At 37.8% G+C, this 26,903-nt stretch overlaps 5 protein-coding genes and 1 pseudogene across 6 annotated transcripts; 1 reads left to right on the top strand and 5 right to left on the bottom strand.

The window, feature by feature from the left end:
• Positions 1 to 335: 335 nt before the first annotated feature.
• LOC147506018 (uncharacterized) lies at positions 336 to 950 on the bottom strand. The gene has a single exon (XM_086605679.1). The coding sequence runs from the start codon at positions 948 to 950 to the stop codon at positions 336 to 338; it is 615 nt and encodes a 204-aa protein (XP_086461805.1).
• Positions 951 to 3,993: 3,043 nt separating this feature from the next.
• Positions 3,994 to 8,134, top strand: LOC147506017 (uncharacterized). The gene is made up of 2 exons (XM_086605678.1): positions 3,994 to 4,432; positions 7,983 to 8,134. The coding sequence occupies exons 1-2, from the start codon at positions 3,994 to 3,996 to the stop codon at positions 8,132 to 8,134; spliced, it is 591 nt and encodes a 196-aa protein (XP_086461804.1).
• A 10,303-nt stretch (positions 8,135 to 18,437) lies between these two features.
• LOC147506016 (polyubiquitin-like) lies at positions 18,438 to 19,505 on the bottom strand. The gene is made up of 2 exons (XM_086605677.1): positions 19,482 to 19,505; positions 18,438 to 19,352 (listed from the first exon to the last, which is right to left on the bottom strand). Exons 1-2 carry the CDS (start codon positions 19,503 to 19,505, stop codon positions 18,438 to 18,440), a joined length of 939 nt encoding a protein of 312 aa, XP_086461803.1.
• A 676-nt stretch (positions 19,506 to 20,181) lies between these two features.
• Positions 20,182 to 22,816, bottom strand: LOC147506015 (RAF-like serine/threonine-protein kinase 20). Its single transcript, XM_086558353.1, has 5 exons — positions 22,508 to 22,816; positions 22,285 to 22,432; positions 21,313 to 21,435; positions 20,985 to 21,072; positions 20,182 to 20,498 (listed from the first exon to the last, which is right to left on the bottom strand). Exons 1-5 carry the CDS (start codon positions 22,666 to 22,668, stop codon positions 20,323 to 20,325), a joined length of 696 nt encoding a protein of 231 aa, XP_086414479.1. The 5' UTR covers positions 22,669 to 22,816; the 3' UTR covers positions 20,182 to 20,322.
• Positions 22,817 to 22,826: 10 nt separating this feature from the next.
• LOC147506013 (putative LRR receptor-like serine/threonine-protein kinase At1g53430) lies at positions 22,827 to 26,898 on the bottom strand. Of its 2 annotated transcripts, XR_015193553.1 has the most exons (5): positions 26,263 to 26,898; positions 24,443 to 25,562; positions 23,768 to 23,855; positions 23,303 to 23,544; positions 22,827 to 22,969 (listed from the first exon to the last, which is right to left on the bottom strand). XR_015193553.1 is itself a non-coding variant. In XM_086558354.1 (4 exons), the coding sequence occupies exons 2-4, from the start codon at positions 24,817 to 24,819 to the stop codon at positions 23,371 to 23,373; spliced, it is 639 nt and encodes a 212-aa protein (XP_086414480.1). In that variant the 5' UTR covers positions 24,820 to 25,562; positions 26,263 to 26,898; the 3' UTR covers positions 23,290 to 23,370. The 2 variants fall into 2 exon arrangements, 1 of the variants encoding a protein (XP_086414480.1); XM_086558354.1 differs by lacking the exon at positions 22,827 to 22,969 and having other exon boundaries at positions 23,290 to 23,544.
• On the bottom strand, positions 24,922 to 26,360 carry LOC147506014 (LEAF RUST 10 DISEASE-RESISTANCE LOCUS RECEPTOR-LIKE PROTEIN KINASE-like 2.4 pseudogene; annotated as a pseudogene).
• Positions 26,899 to 26,903: the final 5 nt, after the last annotated feature.

The following is a 26,903-nucleotide window of genomic DNA, read 5'->3' as shown; positions in this document are numbered from 1 at the left end:
TCACTAAGAGTTTCCTGTCTGGGGCCATTCTCCATGGTTTCTATCTTACTGGTTTGATTTTTGGGTCGATGTCTAATGTGACAAGCGACGCTGGGGTCAATTCCGGGCATATCTGTTGGATTCCAAGCAAAGATAACTTTGTTACTTTTCAATAAGGCCACCAAAGCTTCTTTCTCTGTTTTAGAAAGTTCTTCAGAGATGAAGGTGGTCTGACTTTCTTCTTCACCTATCTGCACTTCTTTCAGCTTATCAACCGTTGGAGGTCCCTTGGTTGGTGCCTCCCGAGGTGCTTTGGCTGCCCTCATTGGTGCTCTGGTCCAGTCCTATTGTAATTGCTATTTCTGCTCAGTGTTGAGAATGGTGTGTCCTCTGACCTCAGACTTTTTATAATCATCCATCGTATGCTCATGGCATTTCAGGGATGCAATCTGGTCACTTCGGATCTTACAAGTTCCCTCTGCTGTTGGAAACTTAACAGCTTGGTGATAAGTGGACACCACTGCATGCATTACATGAAGCCAATCTCTGCCTAGAATGACATTATATGTGGATGGGCAGTCTACCAGAACAAAGTCAACTCCTACAACCTTAGGACCTACTGTGACTGGCAAATTAATTTTACCAACCTTTTTAGCTAGAGCACCATTAAAGCCGACAATTGGAGTATCATCTTCCTGAATAAGATCATTGTCGAGATTCATGACAGAATAGCATCCAGAGAATAGGATACATGCAAAGCTGCCAGTGTCTATCAGAATTCTTTGGACTCTGCGGATGCTAACCCATGATGTAACCACCACAGCATCATTGTGAGGATAGTAGACTCCTCGCTCATCTTCTTCAGTAAAAGTTAGTCCTCCTCCTACAATAGTCTCAGCATAGAACCCAGATTTAAAGTTGATATTGTTTACGTGATTCCAACTACCAATTTTTTGAATCTTGCGCTTCATGCTCCATTTTCTTTCACGGTTGGATGAGCATACAGCCGCCTGAGCATGACATACAACTATCACATTGTGCTCGATCAGATTTACATGCGCCAGCTTTTGACTACCCTTTAGATACTCCTTCAGCTATCCCCCATCTGCCATTCTGGAGATCTCCTTCTTGAATGCATAACAGTCATTCAAAGTACGGCCGAAATCATTGTGACTTGCATTTCTTTGACTTATCTCTCCTTCCCTCAGTATCAGGTTTCATAGGGAACGGCTTGGAGATTTTTCCTTTGAGCTTGTCATACAATTCTGAGAGACTGACGCTGAGCTCTAGAAGAGTAAGATCTTTGCTCAGGCGGCCATCTTGCTTCTGACTTTGTGAGACACCAATTTTGGCATCTTTGTTATGTTTCTTTCTGTCTTTGTCACGCTGTTGTTGTTCCTGCTTTCCTCTATCACTTGAAAAATCTCCTTGCTGCTTGTACTTTGAATCTTCCTGAACAGTAGCATACCTTTCTGCTCGCACCAACAAATCCTGAACTGTTTTTGGAGGCTTCAGAGTTAGTGAGTTGTATTGACCAGACTTATCAAAAGGGAAAACATTTTTGAAAGCTTGCGCAACAACGTCATCTGGGACATTGCTGAACTCCTTAAGCAGCACCCTAAATTTTCTGACAAGGTCTCAAATGCTTTCTCCTTTCTCCATGTGGAGGTTGAAAAGAGTTCCAGAACCTTTTATGGTCTTCCTGTTGTAGCGATAATGTTTTGAGAACTTGTCGGTGAGCTGTGGAAATGTATGGATTGAACGAGGATGGAGCTCGTTAAACCATGTCAAAGCTTCTCCGCTAAGGGTAGCTTGGAACATTATGCACATCAATGCATCATTGTTATTAAAAAGAGCCATAGACGATCTGTACTTCATCAAGTGCTCATCTGGACAACCATCATCTACATCATCGTAGGTTGGGACTGAAGGTTGTTTGAAAGAACCAGGGGAAATGTAATCTCTGATTTCATCTATAAAAGGAGATTCTTCAGGTCCTTTGATTGCCAGTTTATCTTCCCGAGTAGCTTTGGAATCCATGGCAATTCTAATGAGTTCTTGGACTCGCTGCTCATTCAAGTTGTCATTATTTTCCTGCAGAGCGACATTGTTCGTGCCGACTCTGTGGGTATGGTTTGTCCTTTCAGGGCTCCAGCCTGGCTCAACAGGGTCTTGCCTATGTTGCCTGAAATTTGCTTCAACCCTACGTGGGTTTAGCTCTCTGGTTTGAGCGTAACCACCCACAGAATTGTGGAGGGCTCTGGTTCTGTGGCTTCTGGCCCACTATTGGCTACCGCTTCTATCTCCAACCATCTGATATATAACCTCCATTAGTCCTCCGGCGAGTGTTCCTCGAACCATTTATTTGGATTCTGAGGAATCTGAACCTCCAGGACTACGATTAAATCTTCTGTTACCTCGAGCTGGTCTGTATTGTCCTCTTTGTAGTACCAGACTGTGAGAGCGTTGCATGTCACGCTCCAGATCGATTTGAGCCTCAGAGGAATATCCGGGAACTGACAGTGATTGTTCCTTGGGGATGCGGGAATGTCTTGACACCGACCGCCCGATTGACGCCGTGGCTACTCTGAACTTCGTCCCTAGATGCGACATCGGCACCACCTAAACACTCCACAATAGGAGTTATGTGGTTTTGGTTGCTGCTGGAGGCATGGCTCCTTGGATGATGCTTCCTCTTTTGAGACCTGCTCTCCCTTGGTACGGAAGATTCCTGCTGAGAGTTTTCTTCCCTAGGCCTTTTGTCGTCATTTCTCCTAAGTTGATTGTTTTCTCTAGTCAGCTTAAGCAACATAGACATTAGAGTTTCTTCATCAAATGGGTGAGCATTGTGACTTAGATCCTGAGAGCCCGATCCAGGCCCAAGGCGGCCTTGCAAACGCCTAGGCAATATGGATGGTCCAGATTGGGTGGAAATAGCACCCGACCTAGGCCCAAGGCGTTGCTGCAGACGCTGAGGCAGCATTGATGGTCTTGCCCTAACAGATGCAAATCCGTCTGTGTGTGACGACTAGAGTATCCCTAGTTGCATCTTGTTCCCCTGCTGGAACAGTAATTCACAGGGTCTCCACCAAATCTTCTTCTTCATGCTGGGAGTCCAGATTTTGTGAGGGAATCTGATGCGTATACTTCTTCTTCTGAGTATGAACCTCGTCAGCAACTATGTGTTGTGTTGTCTCAGCACTAGGAGGCAGATTTTGTGCAATTTCTGGAGCTTGACTAGTGTCAGCCACCTTTTGATTTCTTTTGGGTCTACCAGGAGCCATTGATCGTTATATTCAATATAATAAAAGAGAAGAACGTAGTCGTGGGTTGATTCCCCATAGACGGCGCCAAAAGATGTCGGGGCAAAAACTGATTTACCCAGACACTCTTAAAATAAAAACTGACATTCTGAATATCACCACCTTCTGCAAAACAATTTCAGAACTCGTGCACCTTGTTGAACTTGTTGCATAAGAAAAAGTGTTTTAGTTGTTGAGACTGAACCACTTTTTAGTTCAGTGGCTGCCTACATACCCCAGAGGGATCAAGTCTCTCTGAAAATCTCCGGAGTGTGGAGTGTTTTAATGTAGTTTTGTTGCTGAAAACTCCTCATTATGTAACAGTCCGGAAAACTAGAGAATCCCTGGATATGGATCTTTATCCTAGTTTTCAGTTACATTGGATAGAGAATCTCTGGATATAGATCATTATCCTTAATTTTCAGTTACATTGGATAGAGTCCAATCTCCAAATTCTGCCAGGTCTGGCTGGGCCTTGTTTTCATCTGATTACGGGTTTATAGTGAGGTTTGGCCCACATGCCATATTGGGCCTTGGCTACAAACCAAGGCTAGGTCTGCAGATATGTAGGGTCCAGTCTGGGTGTCATGTCCAGAGATCATGCCCAACTGGTCCATAGCGGCACTGTGCTGTTGAGCATTCCGTCGAGTTGGATGTCTCACTGCACAAGTCGATCCAACGAGGCCACAAAAGAAGAGGATCAGGTAATGCCATGTGGACCATTTATGAGGGTCCACACAGTATTGAGATTAAGGAAGGATGCCTTAGTGAGGGACTAACTCTCGTTTACAATGGTGAACATCTCACTGATGCCAAACCTTTGGCTGCCTATGATATTCATCGTAATTCCATTCTGAATGCAATTGATAATGCGAGTGCTATATCTACAGTTTTTGTTCTCACCCCAACTCAGCCAACTGGATGCATCATAATAAATGTGAGGCTATCTTATACTGTCGAGGAAGTGAAGGACATGATAAAGAGTATGGTGGATGTCCCGGAACGTCACTCGCTAAGGCTGTACTTGGATACGAGGCATTTGGACGATAAGCATATGTTGGCAGATTATGAAATTCAGAATGCAGACAGCTTGCATCTTCTGTTTATTCCTTTTTATTGCGGCAAGGTGATATATGTGAGGATACTGAACGGTAAGACTATCAGGGTCGAGGTGAGCGGTTATGATACTTTGAAAATGTAAAGAAGAAAATTCAAGAGAAGGAAGATATACCAATACACAAGATGGTGCTCATTTTTTCAAGGACAAAGCTCGAGGATGGCTTTACACTTGAAAAATACGACATCAAAGACGAATCAATCCTACTTCTTATGCTTACGAAAGGTGGTAAATGCTAATTTTCTTGTTGAGGAATGGTCTGTAACCATGGCAAACTGAATATATCCTTCTAATTGTCAGGATAGATATTATGTTCTCCTATTTATTGTGAATGACTTCAATTTTGTTACTGACAAGAAATTGATTTACTTGCAATTTGAATTTGTTTTCTGAATTAAAAACGACTTGAAATTTTCTTTGCTCCAATTGGAATATACAATGTCAGCTATTTCTGAAACAGTTAAGTTAGCTTGCTGAAATGAAATTGTTGATTGAAATAATTTCATTTTCCTAAACCTACGATCCTAGTGTCCAAAATAAGCTGTTTTTTCTCTTTTTCTTTTTTTGTTTTGGTTTTCGATGATTAAAATTTTTTTTTGATAAAAAAGAAAATACAAAATGGGCTAAACAAGCATCTACAAGGGTGCCAAGAGCCCAAGACAATCCTTCTAGGAAAGTCTAAAAAAATAAGGGTTAACTAGTATTATCCCTACTAGATGAGCCAATTAGGATTTCCCTCCACATGGGAAATTAGGGTCTCCCTCTAGACACACGGTCAACTTGGTTTCACCGTTAACTTTCAAGTAAAACAACTGAAAATTATACAAATGCCCTTACCTAATTAAAATTTAACATTTTCTTTTTGAAAACAATGAGGGTATTTGTGTAATTTTCAGTTGTTTAATTTGAAAGTTAATGGTCAACTAAATTTACCATGTATTTAGGGGGGAGACCCTAATTTCCCATCTAGTGGGGAGAAATCCTGGCTGATCTAGTAATACTAGTTAACCCAAAAAATAAATGTCTTCTTTTTTCGCCATAGTTCCATCAGTTTATTGATTTGATAAAACAAGAAGCAATTGACTTATCAACAAGACAACAACTCATAAATTATATTACAACCTTGCTTCTGATTCTTCTTGTCCTCATTAACTGTGTAAGCCTGTAAGGCCCATGTTGCCTAGGTAGCCTGTTCTTTCTTTCCAGGTTGAGTCCAAGGGAAGGCAGAGCAAGCTGAGTACCAGGAGCGTGTTTTTTTACCTGTGGTTTAACTGGAGGAGTCTCCTTTGTATCTGCACTTTTGGGTCTGAATTACATGGAAGAGTCTCTTTTTTATCTACATTTTCAAAATCTGGAGGTCTATCGGTTGAGAAACTTCCATGGGAAAGGATACACAATTGGTCTTGGTGCAACAGAGGTCTTACAAATGAGCTAGTGGAATTTGTGACTGTTGATGCCCATGCTACCTGTGTTGTGGGGGAGAAGCTGATGCGTCGAGAGAAGGAACTTTGGTTTTGCAGAAGTGTGAAATGGTTCGATTCATGTCAGTGTTTTTCTTTCGGCTTATGACTCGATCATTTAATCTTCTGACTCGATTGAGGAACTTTTTAGAAATAGTTTTGAACGTACTTCTTCAGACGTCTTTTGATGTAATACTTTGTCAGTCATCACCATGGCTAAAACTCCTAAAAGTAATTATCATTTGGTTCTAACACACAATTTTCTGTTACTATAGAATGATACTGGGAGTCAGCGTTAGAGATCTGATTTTAGCGAGCACAAATAAAAGCGTCATTTGAAATCTTACTATGCTAAATCAAACTCTTATACATAACTAAAAGTGCATGCGGACATGATTAAAATGTTACCAACACGAGGGCGCAGTTAGTATATGTCTCGTGTTGCCTGATATTGGCATCTCTCATATACAATGTGGTAAACTGGTTTATCCTGAACTCTTTTATGAATTCTGTAGAACTTATGGCATCAAACAATCTCCAGTTTACCCAATAATCTGTTTGGTTCGGTGCACTTAGTTGGTTATGACAAATAGTTGCAAATGGCATGTGATTATATTGCATCTGATTGCATTGCATCCAACTTACTTGTGCTTGGTAAATCCAAGGCAAAAGGATGTAAAGTTGGTTATATTATCCTACTACTTTTTTTCACATCTTATAAAGTTGGTTACATCATCATACTACTTTTTTTCACATCTTATATAAGAGAAACTACCTCTCTTGTGTTTGCATCTATTTACACAACTTTTTTGACTGCAAATGGATGTCATGGAAACTACTTAATAGTGCATATAATTGCAACTTGTTGCATCAACCGCCTATTTGCATTTTGCTACTAAACATTGTTTTGTGGATGGTTACATGGAAATAAGTGCAATTGCATGTAAATATATCGAACCAAACAGAGCATTTAAAGTAGTCCCGACAATACTGACATTGTTATTAGATAAGCATTTCTAAACTTGTAACTACTAAATTATGCTGATGGATAAAATAAGCAAGCAGTTGGTGCAATCGTTGTGCACGTCCATCTCCCAGATTCAGTTAACACTTTACACCCTCTTAAATCATATATCCACATTACAGACAAACACTAGTAATAACATCAATCGGAGTGCAACAACTGTCCTTTTTTGTCATGGAGAATGGAAGAATCAAATACGTGCATCTAGGATTCATACAATGCAGCATGTAAATTCTAAACTTGTAGAGAGGTGATCTTGGGTCTGCCGAGTGTTTAAAGTTCCTTCATTTGTTCAACGCAACCCATCAATTCATATTCTCGTTGAGACCTGCATAGTCATCACGACGTTACAAGGCATAAATACTTGGTGCTTATTCTCAAGGCAACATGACAAGTACACCATGGCGGTGAACCAATGGTTGTAGACTTGTAGTATTGGCTAATGTGACTGTAAGACTTCTCACAAACGTCGAAAATTTTGGAAATCGGATCTAAACAGCTTGGAGACTTCAAAAGGCAGTGTGTAATAGAGTAATATATGTACAAGTGCCAATACAAAAATGGGAATACAAAACAGCAACGTATTCTATATATAAAGTAAATTAGCATATGCCTCTACAAATCCCATACGCCCTTCATATTTCATCCCCGTAAGTCCGTATCAAATTAAGATGACTACTCATGTAAATGTTGAAGGTCTTCCTGTGAAAATTGAGGGCCTTAATTAAGTTCGACTCCCTTCAGAAGACTGATGTATACATTGGACGGCCTGGAGGCACAGTCGTAACTACCAACGTCTCAACAATGTCTAGAGAAAGCATACCAAAATTTATTGCTGAGATTAAGTCTAATAACAAGAAAATAATTTTTATTGTCAAGTGCCGATTAGTAAAGTCGGTAAAATCTTTGGGTGATGATACAAGAAATCTATCTGGGACTCGAACCATACCCTGCCAGCATCAAAGAGTTACTGATCTCATTTAAAACAGGCTTACCTGTTTTATATATATATCTTATTGTTGGAGTACACATTGATTGGTGGCGCAATAGTTTTGACAGGTGTGTTGGAGATAAAGGTGTACTAACTACTTTGCGTCAAGGAAAGATGTTTAATAATATACCTATTGAGGAGCACAAAAGATTTCGTGGTTCACTTGTTAATTTTATGGATGATCCTGATATCTACTTTGCTGGTGTTGGTATATGGCTCTGTTTGGCTGCAAGAGATATTACATTACTTAACTATGATTAGGTGATACAAGTCATGAGATGAACTACTTGTGTGTCTGCCCTTTATCCTGTCACATGTTTTACTTCGCTACTGTTTGGCTGACATTCACCTCTATATACTCATTTTTTTATATCAAAAAAAAAAAAAAAAACTAACTCAGTAAACAAAATTTGTAAATAAAAAACTTAAAAACAAATAAAAACTCATAAACAAAAAAAAAATGAAAAAACTCTAATTAAATATTGAATACATAACACCCAATTGATTTATACAAAAAACATCCAAAAAAAAATAGGAAACCCCCAATTTGATAAATAATGTGAAGATTTAAACACCACTTTTTGGAGGAAAAAAAAATTAATGAGAGGAAATAAATAAGGTGGAGAGAGAAAGAAAATACATAAGGTTTATGGTTCAATTACTATGATTTCCATGAAAGAGAGAAAGAGAGATAGAAAGAGGAGGGGGAGAAAGAGAAATTGAGAGCATTCTTTACGTGTTTTTTTTTTTTATTATTTTTTTTTCTCATGGATATAAAACACATTTTAGCGAATCTGGGTTTTTCCTTTGGATTTGCTTATCTACACTTTTGTGTTCCCGCAATTCAAGGGGCTTACTAGAGTATCCATGTTTTATACAGACTAAACACCTATATAAGGTAAACATGATTGCCACGTCACCAATTCCTAAATATGAACTCTCTATTTGCACTGCCAAACAGAGTCGTTCTCTTGCAAAGTTGAACATAGAATGAAGGAAGGTTGTTGAAGTGGGATCACTATTTGCTTATGTTTAGCGCGGACCACTACTTCGCGTGCTTAATGTATTAGACTTGGCTCGTGGGATCGCAAGTTTATATACTGTGAAACCTTTAAGGGAAAGGGTTTATAAGGATTGTGTTGTGCAACAGAAGTGATAACAACTACAAATGGCGATAACAACAACAACAACTTGAGAGGAGTGGTAAATCACAACCAACCAAAGCAAAGAAAGTATCAACTATACAAGAAATAACCAACCAAGTAGTAGAGACACAAAGATTTAAGTGGTTTGGCTTACGACTAATCTACAACCAAATGAAAAGTTTTAAATTGAGAGAATCAAATAGTGTTACACACTCACCTTGTTCAATAGAACACTCAAAGTCCCCTTTTAGAAGAACTCACAAATCTCTCATCACCCTTTGGTTAAAACCTCAATTTTGTTTTTATAGTATAACTGAAATTTCAGAGGAATACGAAATTTTGGCTCATTTCAGCATATGGCTACCAAAGGCCCATTAGGCCCATCATCCCAACAATTCTGCACCTCGGCGAGAATTTCTCAAATTCGAACAGACCAATCTGCTACACCAAACCAAAACAAACAAATATCTCGAAAAACCAAGCAAATGTCCCGAAGGACCAACAACGACTTCACCACATAATAGTTACCTACGTACCCTCTAAACGGGATCAAGCCAATCATAGCTCACATATGCTCATAAGAGCCAAATCATCTCAAATGAAGGATACAAATCAAGTCCAAGCAATGGTAGAACTTGACTCCAAAAATCATTTTGGTTAACATATCAATGGGGTTCTCCTTGGTGTCTATCTTAGTAAGTAAGATATCACCCTCTTCCAAAATCTCTCTGACAAAGTGAAACCACACATCAATGTGCTTTGTTCGGGCATGATGAACTTGGTTATTGGCCAAATATATAGCACTCATGCTATCACAATGAATCTTAAGCTGATCATGCTTCCCAAATCATCCAACAAACCCTGCAACCAAATAACCTCTTTCATAGCCTCAGTCACTGCCATATATTCTGCCTCAGCTCTGTCGTAGACAATGCAACCGTAGACTGTAAAGTGGACCTCCAACTCACCGGAGCACCAGATAAAGTAAATACAGTGGACCGACACTTATCCAAATCACCTACATAGTCAGAGTTCACATAACCCACACAGAGCTGACTAGTATCCCTCTCAAACTTCAAACCAACATCTATAGTACCAAGAATGTACCGTAGAATCCATTTCACAGCTTGCCAATGTTTCTTCCCAGGATTGTGCATATACTTACTAACAATACTAACAGCTTGTGAAATGTCCGGCCTAGTACATACCATCGCATACATCAAACTACCAACAACACTAGCATATGGAACATGAGTCATGTACTCACGTTCCTCATCGAAACTCGGAGACATAGTAGCACTAAGTTTAAAATGAGGGGCAAGAGGAGTACTCACAGACTTAGGGTTCCCATCAATACCAAAATTATGTAGTACCTTCTTCAAATATGTCTTTTGAGACAACCAAACTCTACCCTTTGCTCTATCTTTCTGAATCTCCATGCCAAGAATCTTCTTAGCTTCACCCAAGTCCTTCATCTCAAACTCTGAGGACAAAAGTTGTTTCAACTCATCAATCTCAGTCTTGTTTCTTGAGGCTATAAGTATGTCATCAACATACAATAGCAAGTAGATGAAAGAACCATCATGTAGTTTGCGAAAGTAGACACAATGATCATAATGAATTCTTGTGTACTTAAGCCCTATCATAAACCGATCAAACCACTTGTAGCAATTTTTTCAGTTTACACAACAAATCCTCATTTTCTGCAACTTTAAATCCACTCGGCTGAGTCATATAGATCTCTTCTTCTAAATCACAATGTAAAAAAGCAGTTTTTATATCGAGCTGGGCTAGCTCCAAATCATACTGAGCTACCAAGGCCAAAAAGATGGGTATGGAGGAGTGCTTCACAACCGGAGAAAACACCTCATTATAATCAATCCCCTCCCTTTGAGCATAGCTTTTAGCTACCTATCTTGCCTTGTAACGTAACTCATCACTTAGAGATCTTTTTTTCAATGCAAACACCCATTTCCCGCCAATCGCCTTCTTACCCTTAGATAACTTTACAAGCACCCAAGTATCATTCTTATGAAGAGATTGCATCTCCTCATCCATAGTTGTCTTCTATCTTTCTGACTGCGAGCACTAGATTGCTCCATAATATGAGGAAGGAGAGTCTTCATCAAAGCTTTCAATAACTGAAAGTGCATAGGTAACATAATCGTTTAGCTAATACAATGGGGGAACATTCCTCTTAGATTTACCAGTTGCAATAGGCTCATGAACCGGAGCCAAAGGACCAACATTAATTTGCTCCTCTAATGGAGCCACATTCTTTACATCATCATCTGTTCCATCACCTGTATTCACTACTTCTGTGTCTTCAACTGGAACATCAACTGACTGACTACCCATGGTTGCCAATCTACTAGATACAAAACCATCTGGACTAGGTGAAGATGCATCAATCTCCACCTGCTGCAATACCTCTTTGGCCATACTCTCCACCTGATGAGAGTCAGCAGACTTCAACATAGAAGCCTCATCAAATGTCACATCTCTGCTCAAGACAAACTTCTTATCTTGCGGATCCCATAACTTATAGCCTTTAACTCCACCTTTCAGACCCCACAAAGATAGCTTTCTTTGCTCTAGGATTCAGCTTGCTCTTTTTGACATGGAAGTAAGCAGGACACCCAAACACACGAAGGGAATCATAATCTTGAGCAGGTTTACCAGACCAAACCTCCATAGGAGTTTTACCTCCAATTGCAGACGAAGGCAACATGTTAACAAGGTAGCATGTATAAGTTAAAGCCTCAGCCCAAAATGCTTTGCCCAATCCAGCGTTGGACAACATACACCACACCTTCTCCATTAGAGTACGGTTCATGCGCTCAGCTACCCCATTCTGTTGCGACATACCTTTCACTGTGAAGTGTCTCTCTATTCCCTCATCCTGACATACTTGCAAGAACGGATCACTCGTGTATTCACCACCATTATTAGTATGGAGTCTTTTGATCTTTCTGCCAATCTGAGTTTCAATCAACTTCTTCCACTTCACGAAGATATCTAGGACTTCATCCTTGTTTCTCATGGTATATACCCACAAACGCCTAGAATAATCATCAACAAAGGTCACATAATAATGTTTGTTCCCTCCAAGAGATGCATTCCTAGAAAGACCCCAAACATCCGAATGAACATAATGAAGGGTTCCACGCATACAGTAAATAGCAGTGCCAAACTTCACCCTTGTCTGCTTACCCAGAACACAATGTTCACAAAAATCTAACTTACAGGTCTTAGAACCTTTCAACAGTCCCTGCCTCACTAATGCTTGCAAAAACTTTTCACCTGCATTTGCAAGACGCATATGCCATAATCTGGTGGCCTCCTTAGCAACTACCTCTGAATGCTCAGCAATAGCTACTTCCCCAGTAATTGTACTACCCTTCAAATAGTACAAGTTATTTCGTCGTTTGCCTTTCATGAAAACCATTGCTCCCGAGACTAACTTCATAACACCATTTGCAATAGCTACCTTGTAGCCCTTAGCCTCCAAAAAACCAACAGAGATAAGATTCTTCTTTAATGCGGGAACATATCTAACATCCTCCAATTCCCAAACCATTCCATCATACATCTTGAGACGAATATTACATATCCCCAAAGTGCGACAAGGTTGATCATTCCCCATCAACACATCTCCACTATCAAGCTCCTTGAAGCTTGAAAACCACTCCCATATGGGACAAACATGATAGGTAGCACCCGTATCCAAAATCCATTCACTAGAGTCAATGAAACAAATACTAGATGTAACGGCAAAAGAAAAATTAGAACCATCTGAATCATTACCTCCTTGAGCAATGTTGACATTGGCTTGTTTCTGCTCAGTATCTTTCATCCTGTGTTTCAACTTCTTGCAGTCCTTTTTCCAATGCCCAACCTCATGACAAAAAGCACACTCATCTTTGGCCAGAGTTCACCCTCTCGACTTAGAACAAGATTTCCCTCTTCTTCCACCAGAATTCAGGCGGTCATTAGACCTCCCTCTTACCACAAAAGTAGAACTCGTCGACTCCTTTTACTCCATTTCATTATTGTTCATCATATCCCAACTTGTCAACACAGTATGCACCTCAGAAAAGTTTAAAGATTTCTTTCCAAATATAATGGTGGTTTTTATATGCCCGTACTCTTCCTTAGTAGGAGATCTCAACAAATGGAAAGTTTTGTCCTCATCCTTTGTTTCTTCTTCAATATTTAACAAGTCGATAAGTAACTTATTGAACTCATTCATATACTGGGCCAATGAAACACTTTGCTTCTTTCTTATTTCATATAACTTCTCTTTCATAAAGACACGACCTTTCATTGTCTTATCCAAATACTTCTCTTCAAGGATTCTCTAGATTTTCTTGGCCGAAGTCTCATTGAGAACAAGGTACTTTACATCCCTAGCCAAACACAATACCACAAGCTCGTCTATTTTTCTTAACCCAAACACTCTCCTCTATATCCGATGGTTTTTCATCTAACACATCATCTAAGTCTTGTTGGCATAGTGCATCTATAACTTCGCAACGCCACATACTAAAATTGTTAGATCTATCAAATTTCTCCACATCAATTCTCACATGATTGATATTCAAAGTCATAAGAGATTTCTCCTTAGACGTAGAAGTCGTATGAGTAATGGTGGACTCCGTCGACATACTATTCTCAAACTTTCACACACCCAAAACAATCCGAGAACCCAAATACCAACAACCACAATAATCAACTAAGAAACTCACTTGAGAATTTCTTCAAACACTTGGACTTCTCCAATAACCACAAGTACAAACCCAAAGTAAAACCTTGGCTCCGATACCAATTTGTTGTGTAACGGAAGCGATAACAACTATAAATGGTGATAACAACAACAACAACTTGAGAGGAGTGATGAATCACAACCAACCAAAGCAAACAAAGTATCAACTATGCAAGAAATAACCAACCAAGTAGTAGAGACACAAAGATTTAAATGGTTTGGCTTACACCTAATCCACAACCAAATGAGAAGTTTCAAATTGAGAGAATCAAATTGTGTGACACACTCACCTTGTTCAATAGAACACTCAAAGTCTCCTTTTAGAAGAACTCACAAATCTCTCATCACCCTTTGGTTAAAACCCTAACTTTGTTTTTATAGTATAGCTGAAATTTCAGAAGAATACGAAATTTTGGCTCATTTCAGCATATGGCTACCAAAAGCCCATTAGGCCCGTCATTCTAATTTGATTCTTCTAAAATGGGACTTTGAGTGTCCTATTGAACAAGGTGAGTGTATAGCACTATTTGATTTTCTCAATTTGAAACTTTTCATTTAGTTGTGGATTAGGCGTAAGCCAAACCCCTTAAATTTTTGTGTCTCTACTACTTAGTTGGTTATTTCTTGCATAGTTGATACTTTGTTTTTATAGTATAGCTGAAATTTCAAAAGAATACAAAATTTTAGCTCATTTCAATATATGGCTACCAAAGACCCATTAGGCCCATCCTCCCAGCCAATGAAGATTTTCTGACGAATGACCAAATTATATGCTACAACTGATGCCTATGCTGCTTTTCTTGTTGGGACTTGGGAGAGCGAGTAATAAATCATGACCACGAAATTTCTACCGATCTTCGGGGGCTAGTGGGCTACTGACGGTCTGACGTATCTATGTTTTGCTTTGTGATCATGAGATTTTGTATTTTGGCATGGTTAAAGTGTTTATATTGAAATTATAAAGAACCTACTGGTGCGCCGAGGTCTTGAAAAGGCCTGAAGCCGCTATCTGAACCCATTCAACTATAAAGGTTGTGGTTAGGCCCATTCCTATGTTCTTTATATTATGGCCTTTTAAGTTTTAACCTAAGCACGCAAGGACGGTCATACTTCTTTCTAGGAATTTAGCTCGTTTCCATTGCAGCCTTATGTGTATTTAGGAGCAGAATATTGCCCTACTTGTCTTTAGAGTCCTTTATTTGTGTTTTCTTAAATAAACACTCAATTTTATGCTAACTATTGCTCATCTCAAACTTGAGGATTTAGAGGTCCCGAGGCAAGGTACGCATTTCTATCTTTTAATTTTCTTTGTATTCACTTTCCTCGGATTCCCACCTTGCTACATACAACCTTTTTTTTTTGTTAAGGATTTGGTCCATATTTGCTTGTGAAGAAAAAAGAGAGAAGTGGTATATTGTATAGACCATTAATTATTTTGCGGTTGTTATACTGGTTGTGTATGTGTATTTTGGCGAACAAGATTTAAGTTATCATACTCGAGTGTGTTTCCTAAAAGATTTGAGACTGCAACACACCCCTTTCAGTAATATTTGAAATTATGGGATCATGAAGTTTTTAGTAAAATTATTATGTTTTAATCATCAGCATCCACAACTTTGTAACTAAACTCAGGTTGATTTTATTCTATACCAACAATGTATGTCTTATTGGAGGACTAATCGTATTCATATGCATTAAATTTTGCGTTTGCTTATTTCTACCAAGTCTTTTACTATATATTGATTGTTTGAGGCACATACATTATATATTGATTGTTTGAGGCACATACATGAAAGCGTTGAGGACTCATAATTTCCCGTTGTGAAATTGGTGTACACAATAAATTCTCTATGTAATGCCTCGTCAAAGTAGTGTGTATTTGAATTTGTATGTTTCTTTTTTCCTATATTTTGGTTTCGAATAGTGCTTTCTAACGTGGATTCATATTGTGCCTATAGATGAAGCTTATTCCGAACTTTAAGTTCTTCAATTTTCTTAAGAATGGCAAAAAATCATTTGCTCGTGACATTGATAATGGCTCGAGTGTCAATAGGTCTTCCTGTTCAAGAGCTAGAATTAAGATATCTGTAAGACTTGAGCAGAATCCAAAGGCAATTGAACTTGATATCGATAGTTTGGATACCATCTTTGAAGTGAAGGGTTCAAGACTTCAAGGGAATTCCAACTAACCGGCAGATTCTTCTCTTCCTGGAGAAAGAACTCAAAGATAGGCAGACTTTAGCTGCTTATATGATCGATAACTTTTCCACGTACTCTTTTCGTAATCTTCCATCAAGAAGATCCTTTGCAGATAAATGTAATTATTCAAGAAGGCGAGGAACCCATCAAACTAAACGTCAAAAGTTGCTACACCATCAAGGATGTCAAATGCGTGATTGAGAGCATGAGATGAGGAACTGCTACTGTAGGAAGGCACGAGAGGGCAGGATCTCAACTTATGAGAAGAGACTCCACATTGATGGAAAAAAACTGGAGGACAATGTGACGTTAGCAGAATACAAGATCGTGCAAGAACAAACACTAAATATGGTCTGTACTGATCTCCAAATATTTGTAATGGGACTTAGAGGAAAATGGAGACGCATAATGTCAGGGAATGTGATACAATTGGATATATTAAGGCTATGTTCGAAGAAATAGATGGACCGCCTGCCAAGGAACAAAGGCTCACCTACCGTGGGAAGCAGCTTGAAGATCATCACACTATTGCTGAATCCAATATCGAGAATGAGGCCGATCTTCGCTTGTTCCTTCGTCTGAATATGGTCTGTAAACAGTGCCTCCGTACTGGTTGTGCACCTATATAAATTATTTATTTGTTTTTTCGTTAATGAGGTAACAAAGTTAACTTGTAATATTCTGAGTGAGTTAAAAGTAGGAGTCGATTTGAGCGGTCATCTGTAATTTTCCGCTTGAATTCTTGTTTCTTAAAAGTCTTTATTATGCAATATGTATCATAGTCACAAATTCGGAATTCATTGTTAATTAATTCGGCAAGGATGAAATTGTTAATTCGTACAAATTCATTTAAAAAATTGGAAAAAATCGGAAATATCATAAATAATTAAAACATAAAATAGTATGCAGTGTGTGATTGTACATCATGTCAGGATTACTTCGAGCATATATCAAATTCAAAATTTGTAAATACATATGTAAAGTCTTGTTATATCCTACAAATATTTGCAATTCATAAAATAAAATATTAAAATAAATAAATGAAAAGCGGAAAAAAAATTAGAAATTTGCTAAAAATTGGTAAATATCGGGAATTATGAGGTTTTTACTGTTTATTCGTTTAAAATTTGGTAACCAGTCAATTCGAAGACTTTTTACGTTTTTTTTTTTTAAATTGAAAATTTTTGTGACTATGATATATAGTTTGGGAATATCTCAATATAACCAATTGGCATGGAAACTACACCCAAACTTGATCCAAGACGGATATCCAATTGACTGAAAATCACGTTTTATTATTTCATAAATGGCAGTTCTCATTGCTGAAAAGCTAATACGAGTTTAAGGATTTTGAGCTCATGAACTTTAGGCTTACAAAAATCCAAGCATTAACACGAGAATCATCACACACTGAACCGGAAGTGAGAATGAACTATTTTTATAATTGACAAGTCGTGGGAAAGCAAGACAGTCAATTGAATTCATAACCTTCTATATTACCTTTATACCCTCCCAAGGTATACCCGTATAGCTTATTACATTCTATGAATTTGAACAATATTTAAAATAAATGAAGAATATAGTATGGGTAAAAGTGGAAACTGATACTGTAGTTCGACCAGTTTTCTTAATAGACAAGTATGCAAACCGTGCTATGCATCGTCGTTTGTTTTTTTTAATTATTTCTTTTAAAAGTCTTAAAACCTGTCATTCGAGATCAATAGTTACCATAGTTTCTTTAGATTCTAATATAATTGTAATTATATAGGGGAGGCTAATCTAATTTTATTTAAAAAAAAGATATGAGATAATTATGTTATTGAAGTGATATTAGAAAGGTTTTTCTAAATTATTAATAATAAAAAAAATTTGTTCTAATTTCAATGAGAGAAATGGAGAATGATTATATAATTTAAGTGATATTAGAGAGATTCTTCTAAATTATTAATAAAGAGGGGGCTTGTTATCATTTGTGTGAGGGAGGTGTTTCTAAATTGAATAAATAGAGATCACAAATTGACTACTCGAATGTAGAGAGGGAGTTCCATAAAACCCAGCTATCATATAGTGTATCATATAGTGTGTAGAAAAGTATTTTTTAATTTCTCTACAATGAAAAAAGGAAAAGGAAAAATTTATTTTAGTTATCTCTATAGTCTATACACGTGGCCCACTAAGAGCGCTGGTAGTTTTTACCAGCAAATTCTCGGGTGAAGTGGTGAACAAATTCGGACTCTGGAAACACCGAAACAGTATGGATAGTTTGAAAAAAGTCAGTCAGAGACGAAACTATTAAGGAATTAGAAGAAAGATCCCTTAAATGAGTAGTGTTGCTCATAGCCAAATATTGGCACCATTAATATTTTTGACATTCCATACAAATTTGATCCAAGTAATTACATTTAATTTCATCTTGGCTAATTGTGATTTCAAATCTAAAATACTTCACCCATTTTTAGCAGCCAATACAATTAAGAAGCGTAAGGTTAAGGATTGACTCATTTTTTATATCATAGTCCTCAAGGGTGTACTCCGCTTGTAGCTTCTTCCCTGCATATGCTAGTGCCAAACGATCCGTTTTGATTGGTATCTCAGTTATATCTTGAATCTTTTTCATCACATTTTTAACAGTCTCATAACTATCCACCTCGAGCACAATTGTCCTGCCATTGAGTGTCCTCACAAATATCACCATGCCAAGGAATGAGACCAGTTCCAATATTGACAAGTTCCGTATATTGTAGTCTTTCAGTGTCCTGTCATTTTCCAACTTCTTCATACCAAAGTACAATTTGTTCTGGTTTGCTGGGACTTCCGTAGTTGTCTCAATCATGATCATGACATTCTCGACAGTGTCTAATTGCTCCACTTCAAGCTCAATCGTTTTTCCTGTTGTTGAACAAACAAAAATTTCCATTACATCTCTTGCACTGTCTGCCACTTGTAAGATTGATCCTGTACAAATCCCATAAGTTGCCAAAGTCTTGTTATCATGGAGTTGTTTTCCATTGTAAATGAGGCTCATCCCATCCATTGTGCATTGCTTCTTGTAATGAAGTTTGTTCTTGACATTATGGATAGTATCCCATCCATTTACATCAAGTGTATATGCATATTGACGCCATTGTAATTTTACATGTATCACCATAGACGTTGCAGGGCTGAGAAGCAAATGCAGGGTAGAACCATATTGGATGCCATATTCTTTCAAATCTTCCCCATCATTGAGATGCCTCCCGTTGAAAAATAGCTCTAATTGGTTTTCTGGAACACCCTCTATTTCGAATAACTTAGCTTTGACATCCTCAGTTGTGTCAAGTCTATCCATTTCAAGGGAAATGGTCTTTGTTACCTTCAAATAAACTTTCATCTGCAATTACATGAAAACGACATAGAAGAAATATCACAGATAACACCAACATTCAAAACAACTTGCCCACAAATATGAAATGTGAGTGTGTGTGGGTGGGTGTGTTGTGTATTAGAGAATAATGAGGACCTGTTCAGAACTTGAAACTGTCATTGTAATAGTATATGATGAAGACGGTGAACAAGATCAAAGAGATTGAATTGCCGAGGGACTAAATTTTGTGAAGGAGAACTGAAGAGCAAACAATTGGAACTGGAACTCAAACATTGGAAGTTGTAGAAATTAATTAGTCATACCTTTTATGACATTTGTTTAGGAAATTGTAGTCTACGTCTACCATGGTTATCGTTTTGAAAACTGACGCTAACAAAGGTACCTGTAATGAAGAAAATATTTACATCCATTTTAAGTACTTTTTTTCTAGTCAAGCCATTAAAGTGTCCATCACAAATTCACAACCATCAACTGCGATCATTACAAGGTTATGCATGTGAATTCGTAGTATACCACTGGTATCAAGGATTTTCTTTTTCCAGAAAGCTGGGCTTGACTAACACATCATTTGGATAAATTGGAAATGTTGGAGCTTCAAGGAAATTAACTAAACAGTCGGAACAAACATACCTGTTTTCCTCAGTTTAATTTACACCAACGCAAATTGACGAATAAATCTGGAACTATTTTACAATTTGTTCTAATTCACAAACAATCAGAAGAGCAATTCTATATTTCATAATTTTTTTTCCCACAATCATAACAATTTGATAACAATTTGATAACATTTCCCTAGATTTTTTTTAAAAAACTCAGAGGCATGGAGCCCTTTCACATTACATACCTCTTTAAAAATGCCAACTAATTGTAATGTAATCCACAAAACTACACATGTAACATATTAATAACATGAATCATGACAAATAGAAGTATATGAGTGTAACACATACATATAACGTGAAAAATGGAAAATGTATTATGTGCTTGCTTGACTTGCTGTCTGTGAAACCATCACCCTTAAACGACTGGCTATTTCAGTGAAAGATGGTCGAGCAACAGGATCATGAGCCCAACACTGTTCCATCAACTGTCTCCATTGCGAGTCACAGAAACTGGGCACTGGTGGTCTAAGTGTGTTACTTAAAATACCATCTGCATATGAAGAGAAAGAGTCAGTATGAAGATGCTCATCTACAAGTTCTTAAAAGGCCAATATGTCTACAAGAAGAAATACGAGATGCTCATCTAGAAGACAAAACAGTTCCAGCGTCAAACTGTATACCTCAACAGACAAATTTCTCTTACGAGTAAAGAACGATATTCTGATATTAATAACTTTAAACCAGCCAAAATAGGGAAAGGACCAATATATGAGCACTATGGCCTATTATTGGTTGATTTATATTGGCTTTCTCATTAATCCCGCTTATTTGATGGTCTTGACTTCTTGAACAATAAAAAATGTAAAATTTCATAAAATCAACCAGCAGATGATTGTAGCCGTCCTGTCTCAAGTTCCTTATTAGCGTATTCACTACTTAAGAATGGACTGTTTATTAACCTGTCAACCCTACCCCACCAATTAAACGTCCCAAAATACTCGTAAACCAGCACATTAAAGGAAGCTGAAGAACATACCTACTATTGTCCCAATGAGCATGTTTGGATAAGGTTCCTCACCCGTGAGAATCTCCCATAGTACAATTCCAAAAGAGAACACATCAACTTGCCAATGAACAATAACCATTCTTTCCACCATTAGCCTATGCAGTTAAAAGCACAGGCAGGCTAAGCGGGAGCCTAGACACACTTTTGAGTACATAGCCATTAACAGACCCACTGCTACAGCACCATGTTGAGAATAGAGGATACAAAGTGCCATACTGACACAAAATGACTGGATATAAGATTATCTTTGTAGGCCTAATGAAAGAGTAAACATACAAATTACAATGTGGCAGCTCACCTTTTCAGAAATGTTCCGGCTGCTGCCATTCACTAGCTCTGGGGCCATCCATTGTAAGGTTCCCCTCGTGCAACCATAAACAAGGGTAGTTCCTTTTCTTTTTGACCAACCAAAACCGCCTACCTGTTAAAAAGCATATTTATTTGTTCAAATGTGTCGATTGTTTTATGGCATCTATGCATCAGCATAGGAAAAGTACGAGAAATGAGTATACAATGGATTATAATAATAACAAGAGTACTCATGCAGCTCCAATATCTTTTATTTAGGGCAAGTTTGAATCACCACGGAAATTCACCTTTATTGGAAAAATACATGGTTTGCTCAGATATTGAAGAGTGTAGGAGCATATTAATCTTCAGGTGTGGGAAAGTTTGGTTGAGATTATACATCTTTCGAACGAAAAAATCCCTGCTTCAGATAAGATAACACAGCCGCATAGCCTCTCCACTAACAGTCTAACAGTGGTTCCCAAGGTAATTGATAATGCTGGGAATCCAAGTCAAAACCAATTGGCATGGAGCAGCCCCACAAATTATATATTGTCATCCAAGGATTAAGGATTTAGACAGGCTTTCTCTTAAACGGACATGTCCGTTTACGGGATTAGATATCCAGCACGGATTATAAATCTCAACACGCCCCTCATGTGTTGTATGATCTTGAGCCATACACGTGAATACTTGGGGACAGAGAAATAGCCTGCTATGATACCATGATAGATTTGGGCATCCAAATCTAAACCAATTAGCAAATGAGTGGAGCTGCCTAGGATTTTTATATATTGTTATGAGAGGCTTTAGATATCCGATAGGGAGTGGCGCGGGAATATATGAGATTACACGCTTTTAGGTTGTACAAACCAAAATGCCTCTGCTAAAAGTGGTCCCAACGTAGTACTTCCCGTGGTGAACCAAACACATTAGAATTTTAGAGCTTACAAGAGCTTTTTCTTAAGAACATAATAATTACCTTGCAAATAGGTCGTTGAGAATCTTTCAGGTTCACAAGCAAATTCTCACATTTCAAATCAAAATGCACAACATTTTGAGAATGCAAATATTCCACCCCAGAAGCTGCATCCATAGCAATAATGAGTTGCTCACGACGGTCGATGTACCTGAAATTTAAACACATAAACAAAAAAGTAATGGGGGGTGAAATCAGAGATAAATCCCGATATCAGAGACAATACCTGTCCTTGCGTAGTAAAATATGTCTAACAGAACAATCAACCAAGAATTCTGTTACATTAGCTATTGTACTCCCTGGGCCGTCTTGCACAACACCATAAAATGCCAACACATTCGGATGGTGAAGCCTTGAGCGGATTTCAGCTTCTATCCAAAACTCCATGACCTAAGAAGAGAATTGCTATATATTGTTGGTAAAACCTTTGGGTGATGATACCAGAGGTTTGAAGATAGAAATTTCAGTCTAAGACTAGATTCTTTTCAGTGAAGCTGGAATCCTCAACAAATGAACATAACATAACACATGAAATACTCACCAATCTCTCCCTGGATTGACCAGTGAAGCTTCTCTCTCCTATTCTCTTAATCGCAACATTTATGTCTCTCCAAATTCCATGATAGACAGATTCAAATTTATTAGAACCAAGTTCCTCCCGCACTTCAAGATCTTCATTCCATATGATCTATAATGGACCCTCAAATTCTCAAAATTAACGCATTTCAAAGAACTAACTTCAATAATGCATGATAATAACTAGTTTCAAGTTTCAACTGCAGTTAAGAGGATTTAAAATCTAACGTAAGTAGATCTAGCATAACTTCTTGGAAGTAATATTATTCTTCAGATATTACAGTACTACTTGATATCAATACTATGTATTAATAATTAATTATAAGGTCTGGCCTTCATTTAAAGCAACACCAAAATAAACTCATTACAAATGCAAATAAAGAGAAAGTTGGGGATAAGAACTCACTATAGTTCAGTCATGAACAATCATACTGAAGAACCATACCTGGTAACTAGTATTATCAAAATCTTCTGGAGTAAAATCCACAAGAGATTCACCAAAATCAGTTCCATCTATGTACAATGAATTAATGCCAGAGTCATCCTCAGAGTCAATCTTACATATGAAAATTGAAAATCACGAGGGAACTGGTCGTTGATGTCAATAAGAATTTCTCCATGCTCTGGAGTGGAACTCTTGGCAACAGAGTATTCAACTTGAGGAACATCTTTCACAGAGGCCCCTACCTGAACAGAAAACTTTCAATGCTCATTGACATCATTTACCATGTGAGAAATTGCAAGTAATCTCATCCCAATGAAGCTCAGGTAGATGAAGTGTCTACTACTTCATCGTAATGAATAGTTTCAACTGCAGGTGACAGGCTTTATAACTAAGATCAAGTATAACTCTTTGGAAGTGGAATATGAATAAGTTCTCAGTATTGAGCATTCTTGTAGATATAAAGACCTTTTCATCAACTGTAGAACCCTGAAGAGGTTGTCTCAAAGTGCGACTGAACGCAAATTCCTTATCGGTCGAATCCTCTTCATGTAGGCTGAAAAAATAATGGAAAGGGTAAGAGAGTTCTATTCATGTAATAGTTTTTACTTTATACTAATGTCAAAGCATCAGGTTACTACATCTCTAACTCTAAGAGCAACACCAACGGTCTTGGCCCAACTATCCTGACCTCCAATGTTAGTCTCACATCTCATCATCTCAACACTGGGTGCGAGGAGAAGATTGATCTAAAAGGAGATAAGATTCCATAGAGTCACGACTGTTATAATTATGTGCGATGGATATTTAAATTTATTTGTACAAACAATACGCAACAACATATGTCATCTCATGATAGCTATGATTGTGTGCAAATATTGCAGCAATTTTGGTTAAGGAATGGCAAATAATTTTTCACATACCAGTGGAGGGTTGTTTTCTGAACTTTGCATCTTCAAAATTCCAAGGCACCATTGATGATGCTATATTGCTCTTCGTGAAATTAAATGTGTTTGTTATTTGGTCAGATAGCATTAAACTACATTGATTAGTAATTAAACTTGAGAAATGTTTGATGTTCAAGCTAAATTGAGCATCCAACGCCAAATTTTAAAAAAAGAAATCCCAAGTTGTGATAAGTACCTTTTATTAAAGTCGGGTGAAACTACTGAGGGTACTGCACGACCACGAGTACTTGTGGAATCACCACTCATGCTGCTTTCACTGGAAGAAGAGTCATAATACGGAAATGGATTCATACGTAGCGGCTGAAGCTTAATTACACCCTCGAGCATCTTCACCACATCGCTCATTAAAGGTCTTTCTTGTGGATGACTTTGAGAACATAGTAACGCAACCATAGATAATCTTTTTGCTTGCTCTTTATCATTCTCACCGATGCTACATTCTGTAAGAATTTCGCCGAGTTGTCCCTTCTCAAAGTATCCCCAAAATTGTCCTGGAAACCAATTTTGGTCTTCGTGATTCCTTTTCCTCCTCAAGATTTCAAACAACATCATTCCAAAGCTGTAAACATCGCATTTATACGTTATTGCTTTTGCTCCCAAGCAAACCTCCGGAGCAGCGTAACCCTCTGTCCCTCTGAATCTGCTCTGTGCGACTTAACTTACATTCATGTTACAAAGTTTGGCCAATCCAAAATCTGTAATCTTAGGAGAAAGAATTGAGTCAAGCAACACATTCGTGGCCTTTATATCATGGTGAATTATTATCGGCCTGCAATTCTCGTGCAAGTAAGAGAGTCCCTTGGCTACTTCAATAGCAATGACATCTAAGTCTATCCACTCTACCCTTAGGTAGTTCTCATACAAAACCTTATCCAGTGATCCATTCTCCATGTACTCATAAACAAGCGCCTTTATGTTGTCATCATAGCAAAATCCATACAGTTTAATTAGGTTGTGATGGTAAGTTCTTCCCATTGTGCTCACTTCAGCTATAAATTGTTGTCTCGTTACATCCTGCTTTTGCTTTACATCTGGCATGTTGTTTTTCAAAACCTTAACAACAATTTGCGCACCGTCAGGAAATTGACCTTTGTAGACATCTCCAAATGCACCAAAACCCACTTTACTCTCGAAATTTGATGTAAAGCTCTTAAGCTGCTCATTTGAAAATAGTTGGGGCTTCTCTTTTGCTAGTTCACTCATGATCTTATTAATTGATTCCAAGCTGTCATCATCCTCTTCTAGTCTACTAGGATTCTTCATAATCTTTGATGATGCGGTATAGCTACGAGTAGCTGTTCAACCAATGACAAGATGAAGAAAAATATGAAAATGCGGTGGACAGAAACTGGCATTCATCAAGCGAGCTAGTAAGGTTTATCACCGATCAAAAAAATTAAATAGTAAGGTCTATCAAGAAATTCATCTAAAGATTTTGTGAGTGAGCAGAAAAAAATGTTACAAAGGATTTCTAATTCAACGATTCCATAAGCTATACTTTTGCTACATTACCAAAAACACACACACACACACACACACACACACACACAAACCATATGAATCAAATTTTCTTTTACTCATAAAAAGTATCAAAACTTCTTTCTAAACAAATTGCACGCAGTCAAAAGTCGTCATGAGGCCAAAGCCCAATCTGCAATATCCAGTTAATTAATTCTAAGCCAAATAGAATCATAAAGTGGGAACAAAGCCTAAGTTATAAAAAGATGGGCTCCAGTCTCCAGAGCATTATAATCCGGTTTCCAAGTAATTCAAGTTTAAGAAAATAAAGTACCTGAATAAGGTCTCTAATCTAAAGTTCAAGCAAAACAAAGTATGGTCCTTCACAATTGTAAAATGGACTTGTTTTGGCAGTTTCCTGGACCAAATGTAATCTTAATTACCTAATACTAACTTGAATGGAATGAACTATTGAATCTAAAAAGTGACATTTTAAATGAAATGAACTATCCAATAATTTAAGGGACAAGCATGTACCTGGAATGTGTAATAGATTAGCTACTCAATTTTCAGTCAGTCAAGTTCCACCGCCATGTCTGCTCCCATTTTTAAGTACCTTTGAAAGTAAGAGACATTTACATTTATTTTGCTTATTATAACTTGATAACAATAACGAATAACAAATAAAGTCCTGGATACTGATGAGAAGGAGTTCAATCCCGTTGCATGCGTGATTTGCAGCTCCAGAGTCCAGTGATGAAGAAGAGGGGAAGAAAAATGGACCTACTCTGCTACACATGTTAGGTTGACAATTAATTATGCCAACTGGAGAATTGGAACAAGTTGAAATTTACCACAACATGCATGATTTTAGGTTTGAGAACATATTTTTTATCAGTAGTCAACGAAATTACAACTTAAATTAATTCCAACTTAACTTTATACAATTATATAGATCGAAGACATGTTCAACTGTCCCATATTCTGCAATATATTTCGTAACAGATTGTGTGTGTGCATTCGTTCATGTTTAGCTCTCCATACCTCCAAGGTCCTACACTCGTACAGTAGTTAGTGGTATACTGTAGCGAGATTTGTACATACTTAATTCTTAGCATTCCTCAATTCTATTCGAGATTTATCGAAGTTCCATTTTATGAGCTTAGGCAAGCTTCTCA

The sequence above is a fragment of the Coptis chinensis genome, chromosome 4 (genome assembly GCF_015680905.1).
Source record: "Coptis chinensis isolate HL-2020 chromosome 4, ASM1568090v1, whole genome shotgun sequence".
In the NCBI taxonomy this organism is placed as follows: domain Eukaryota; kingdom Viridiplantae; phylum Streptophyta; class Magnoliopsida; order Ranunculales; family Ranunculaceae; genus Coptis; species Coptis chinensis.
This window is presented reverse-complemented; position numbering and strand designations above follow the sequence as displayed.

Excerpts from the sequence above, each read along its gene's own strand:
- LOC147506015 (XM_086558353.1), bottom strand. The coding sequence starts at position 22,668 with ATGGAGTTTTGGATAGAAGCTGAAATCCGCTCAAGGCTTCACCATCCG. Across the intron at positions 22,433-22,507 it reads ATTTTACTACGCAAGGACAG|GTACATCGACCGTCGTGAGC; the intron begins GTATTGTCTCTG and ends TTTAAATTTCAG. Across the intron at positions 20,499-20,984 it reads GCTCATTGGGACAATAGTAG|ATGGTATTTTAAGTAACACA; the intron begins GTATGTTCTTCA and ends CTTCATATGCAG.
- LOC147506016 (XM_086605677.1), bottom strand. The coding sequence starts at position 19,505 with ATGACAGTTTCAAGTTCTGAACAG. Across the intron at positions 19,353-19,481 it reads CAGTTTCAAGTTCTGAACAG|ATGAAAGTTTATTTGAAGGT; the intron begins GTCCTCATTATT and ends ATGTAATTGCAG.
- LOC147506018 (XM_086605679.1), bottom strand. The coding sequence starts at position 950 with ATGAAGCGCAAGATTCAAAAAATTGGTAGTTGGAATCACGTAAACAAT.
- LOC147506017 (XM_086605678.1), top strand. The coding sequence starts at position 3,994 with ATGTGGACCATTTATGAGGGTCCACACAGTATTGAGATTAAGGAAGGA. Across the intron at positions 4,433-7,982 it reads ATATGTGAGGATACTGAACG|GAAAGATGTTTAATAATATA; the intron begins GTAAGACTATCA and ends CTTTGCGTCAAG.
- LOC147506013 (XM_086558354.1), bottom strand. The coding sequence starts at position 24,819 with ATGATGTTGTTTGAAATCTTGAGGAGGAAAAGGAATCACGAAGACCAA. Across the intron at positions 23,856-24,442 it reads TCACCCGACTTTAATAAAAG|CCTACATGAAGAGGATTCGA; the intron begins GTACTTATCACA and ends TTATTTTTTCAG. Across the intron at positions 23,545-23,767 it reads GTTCTACAGTTGATGAAAAG|GTAGGGGCCTCTGTGAAAGA; the intron begins GTCTTTATATCT and ends TTTTCTGTTCAG.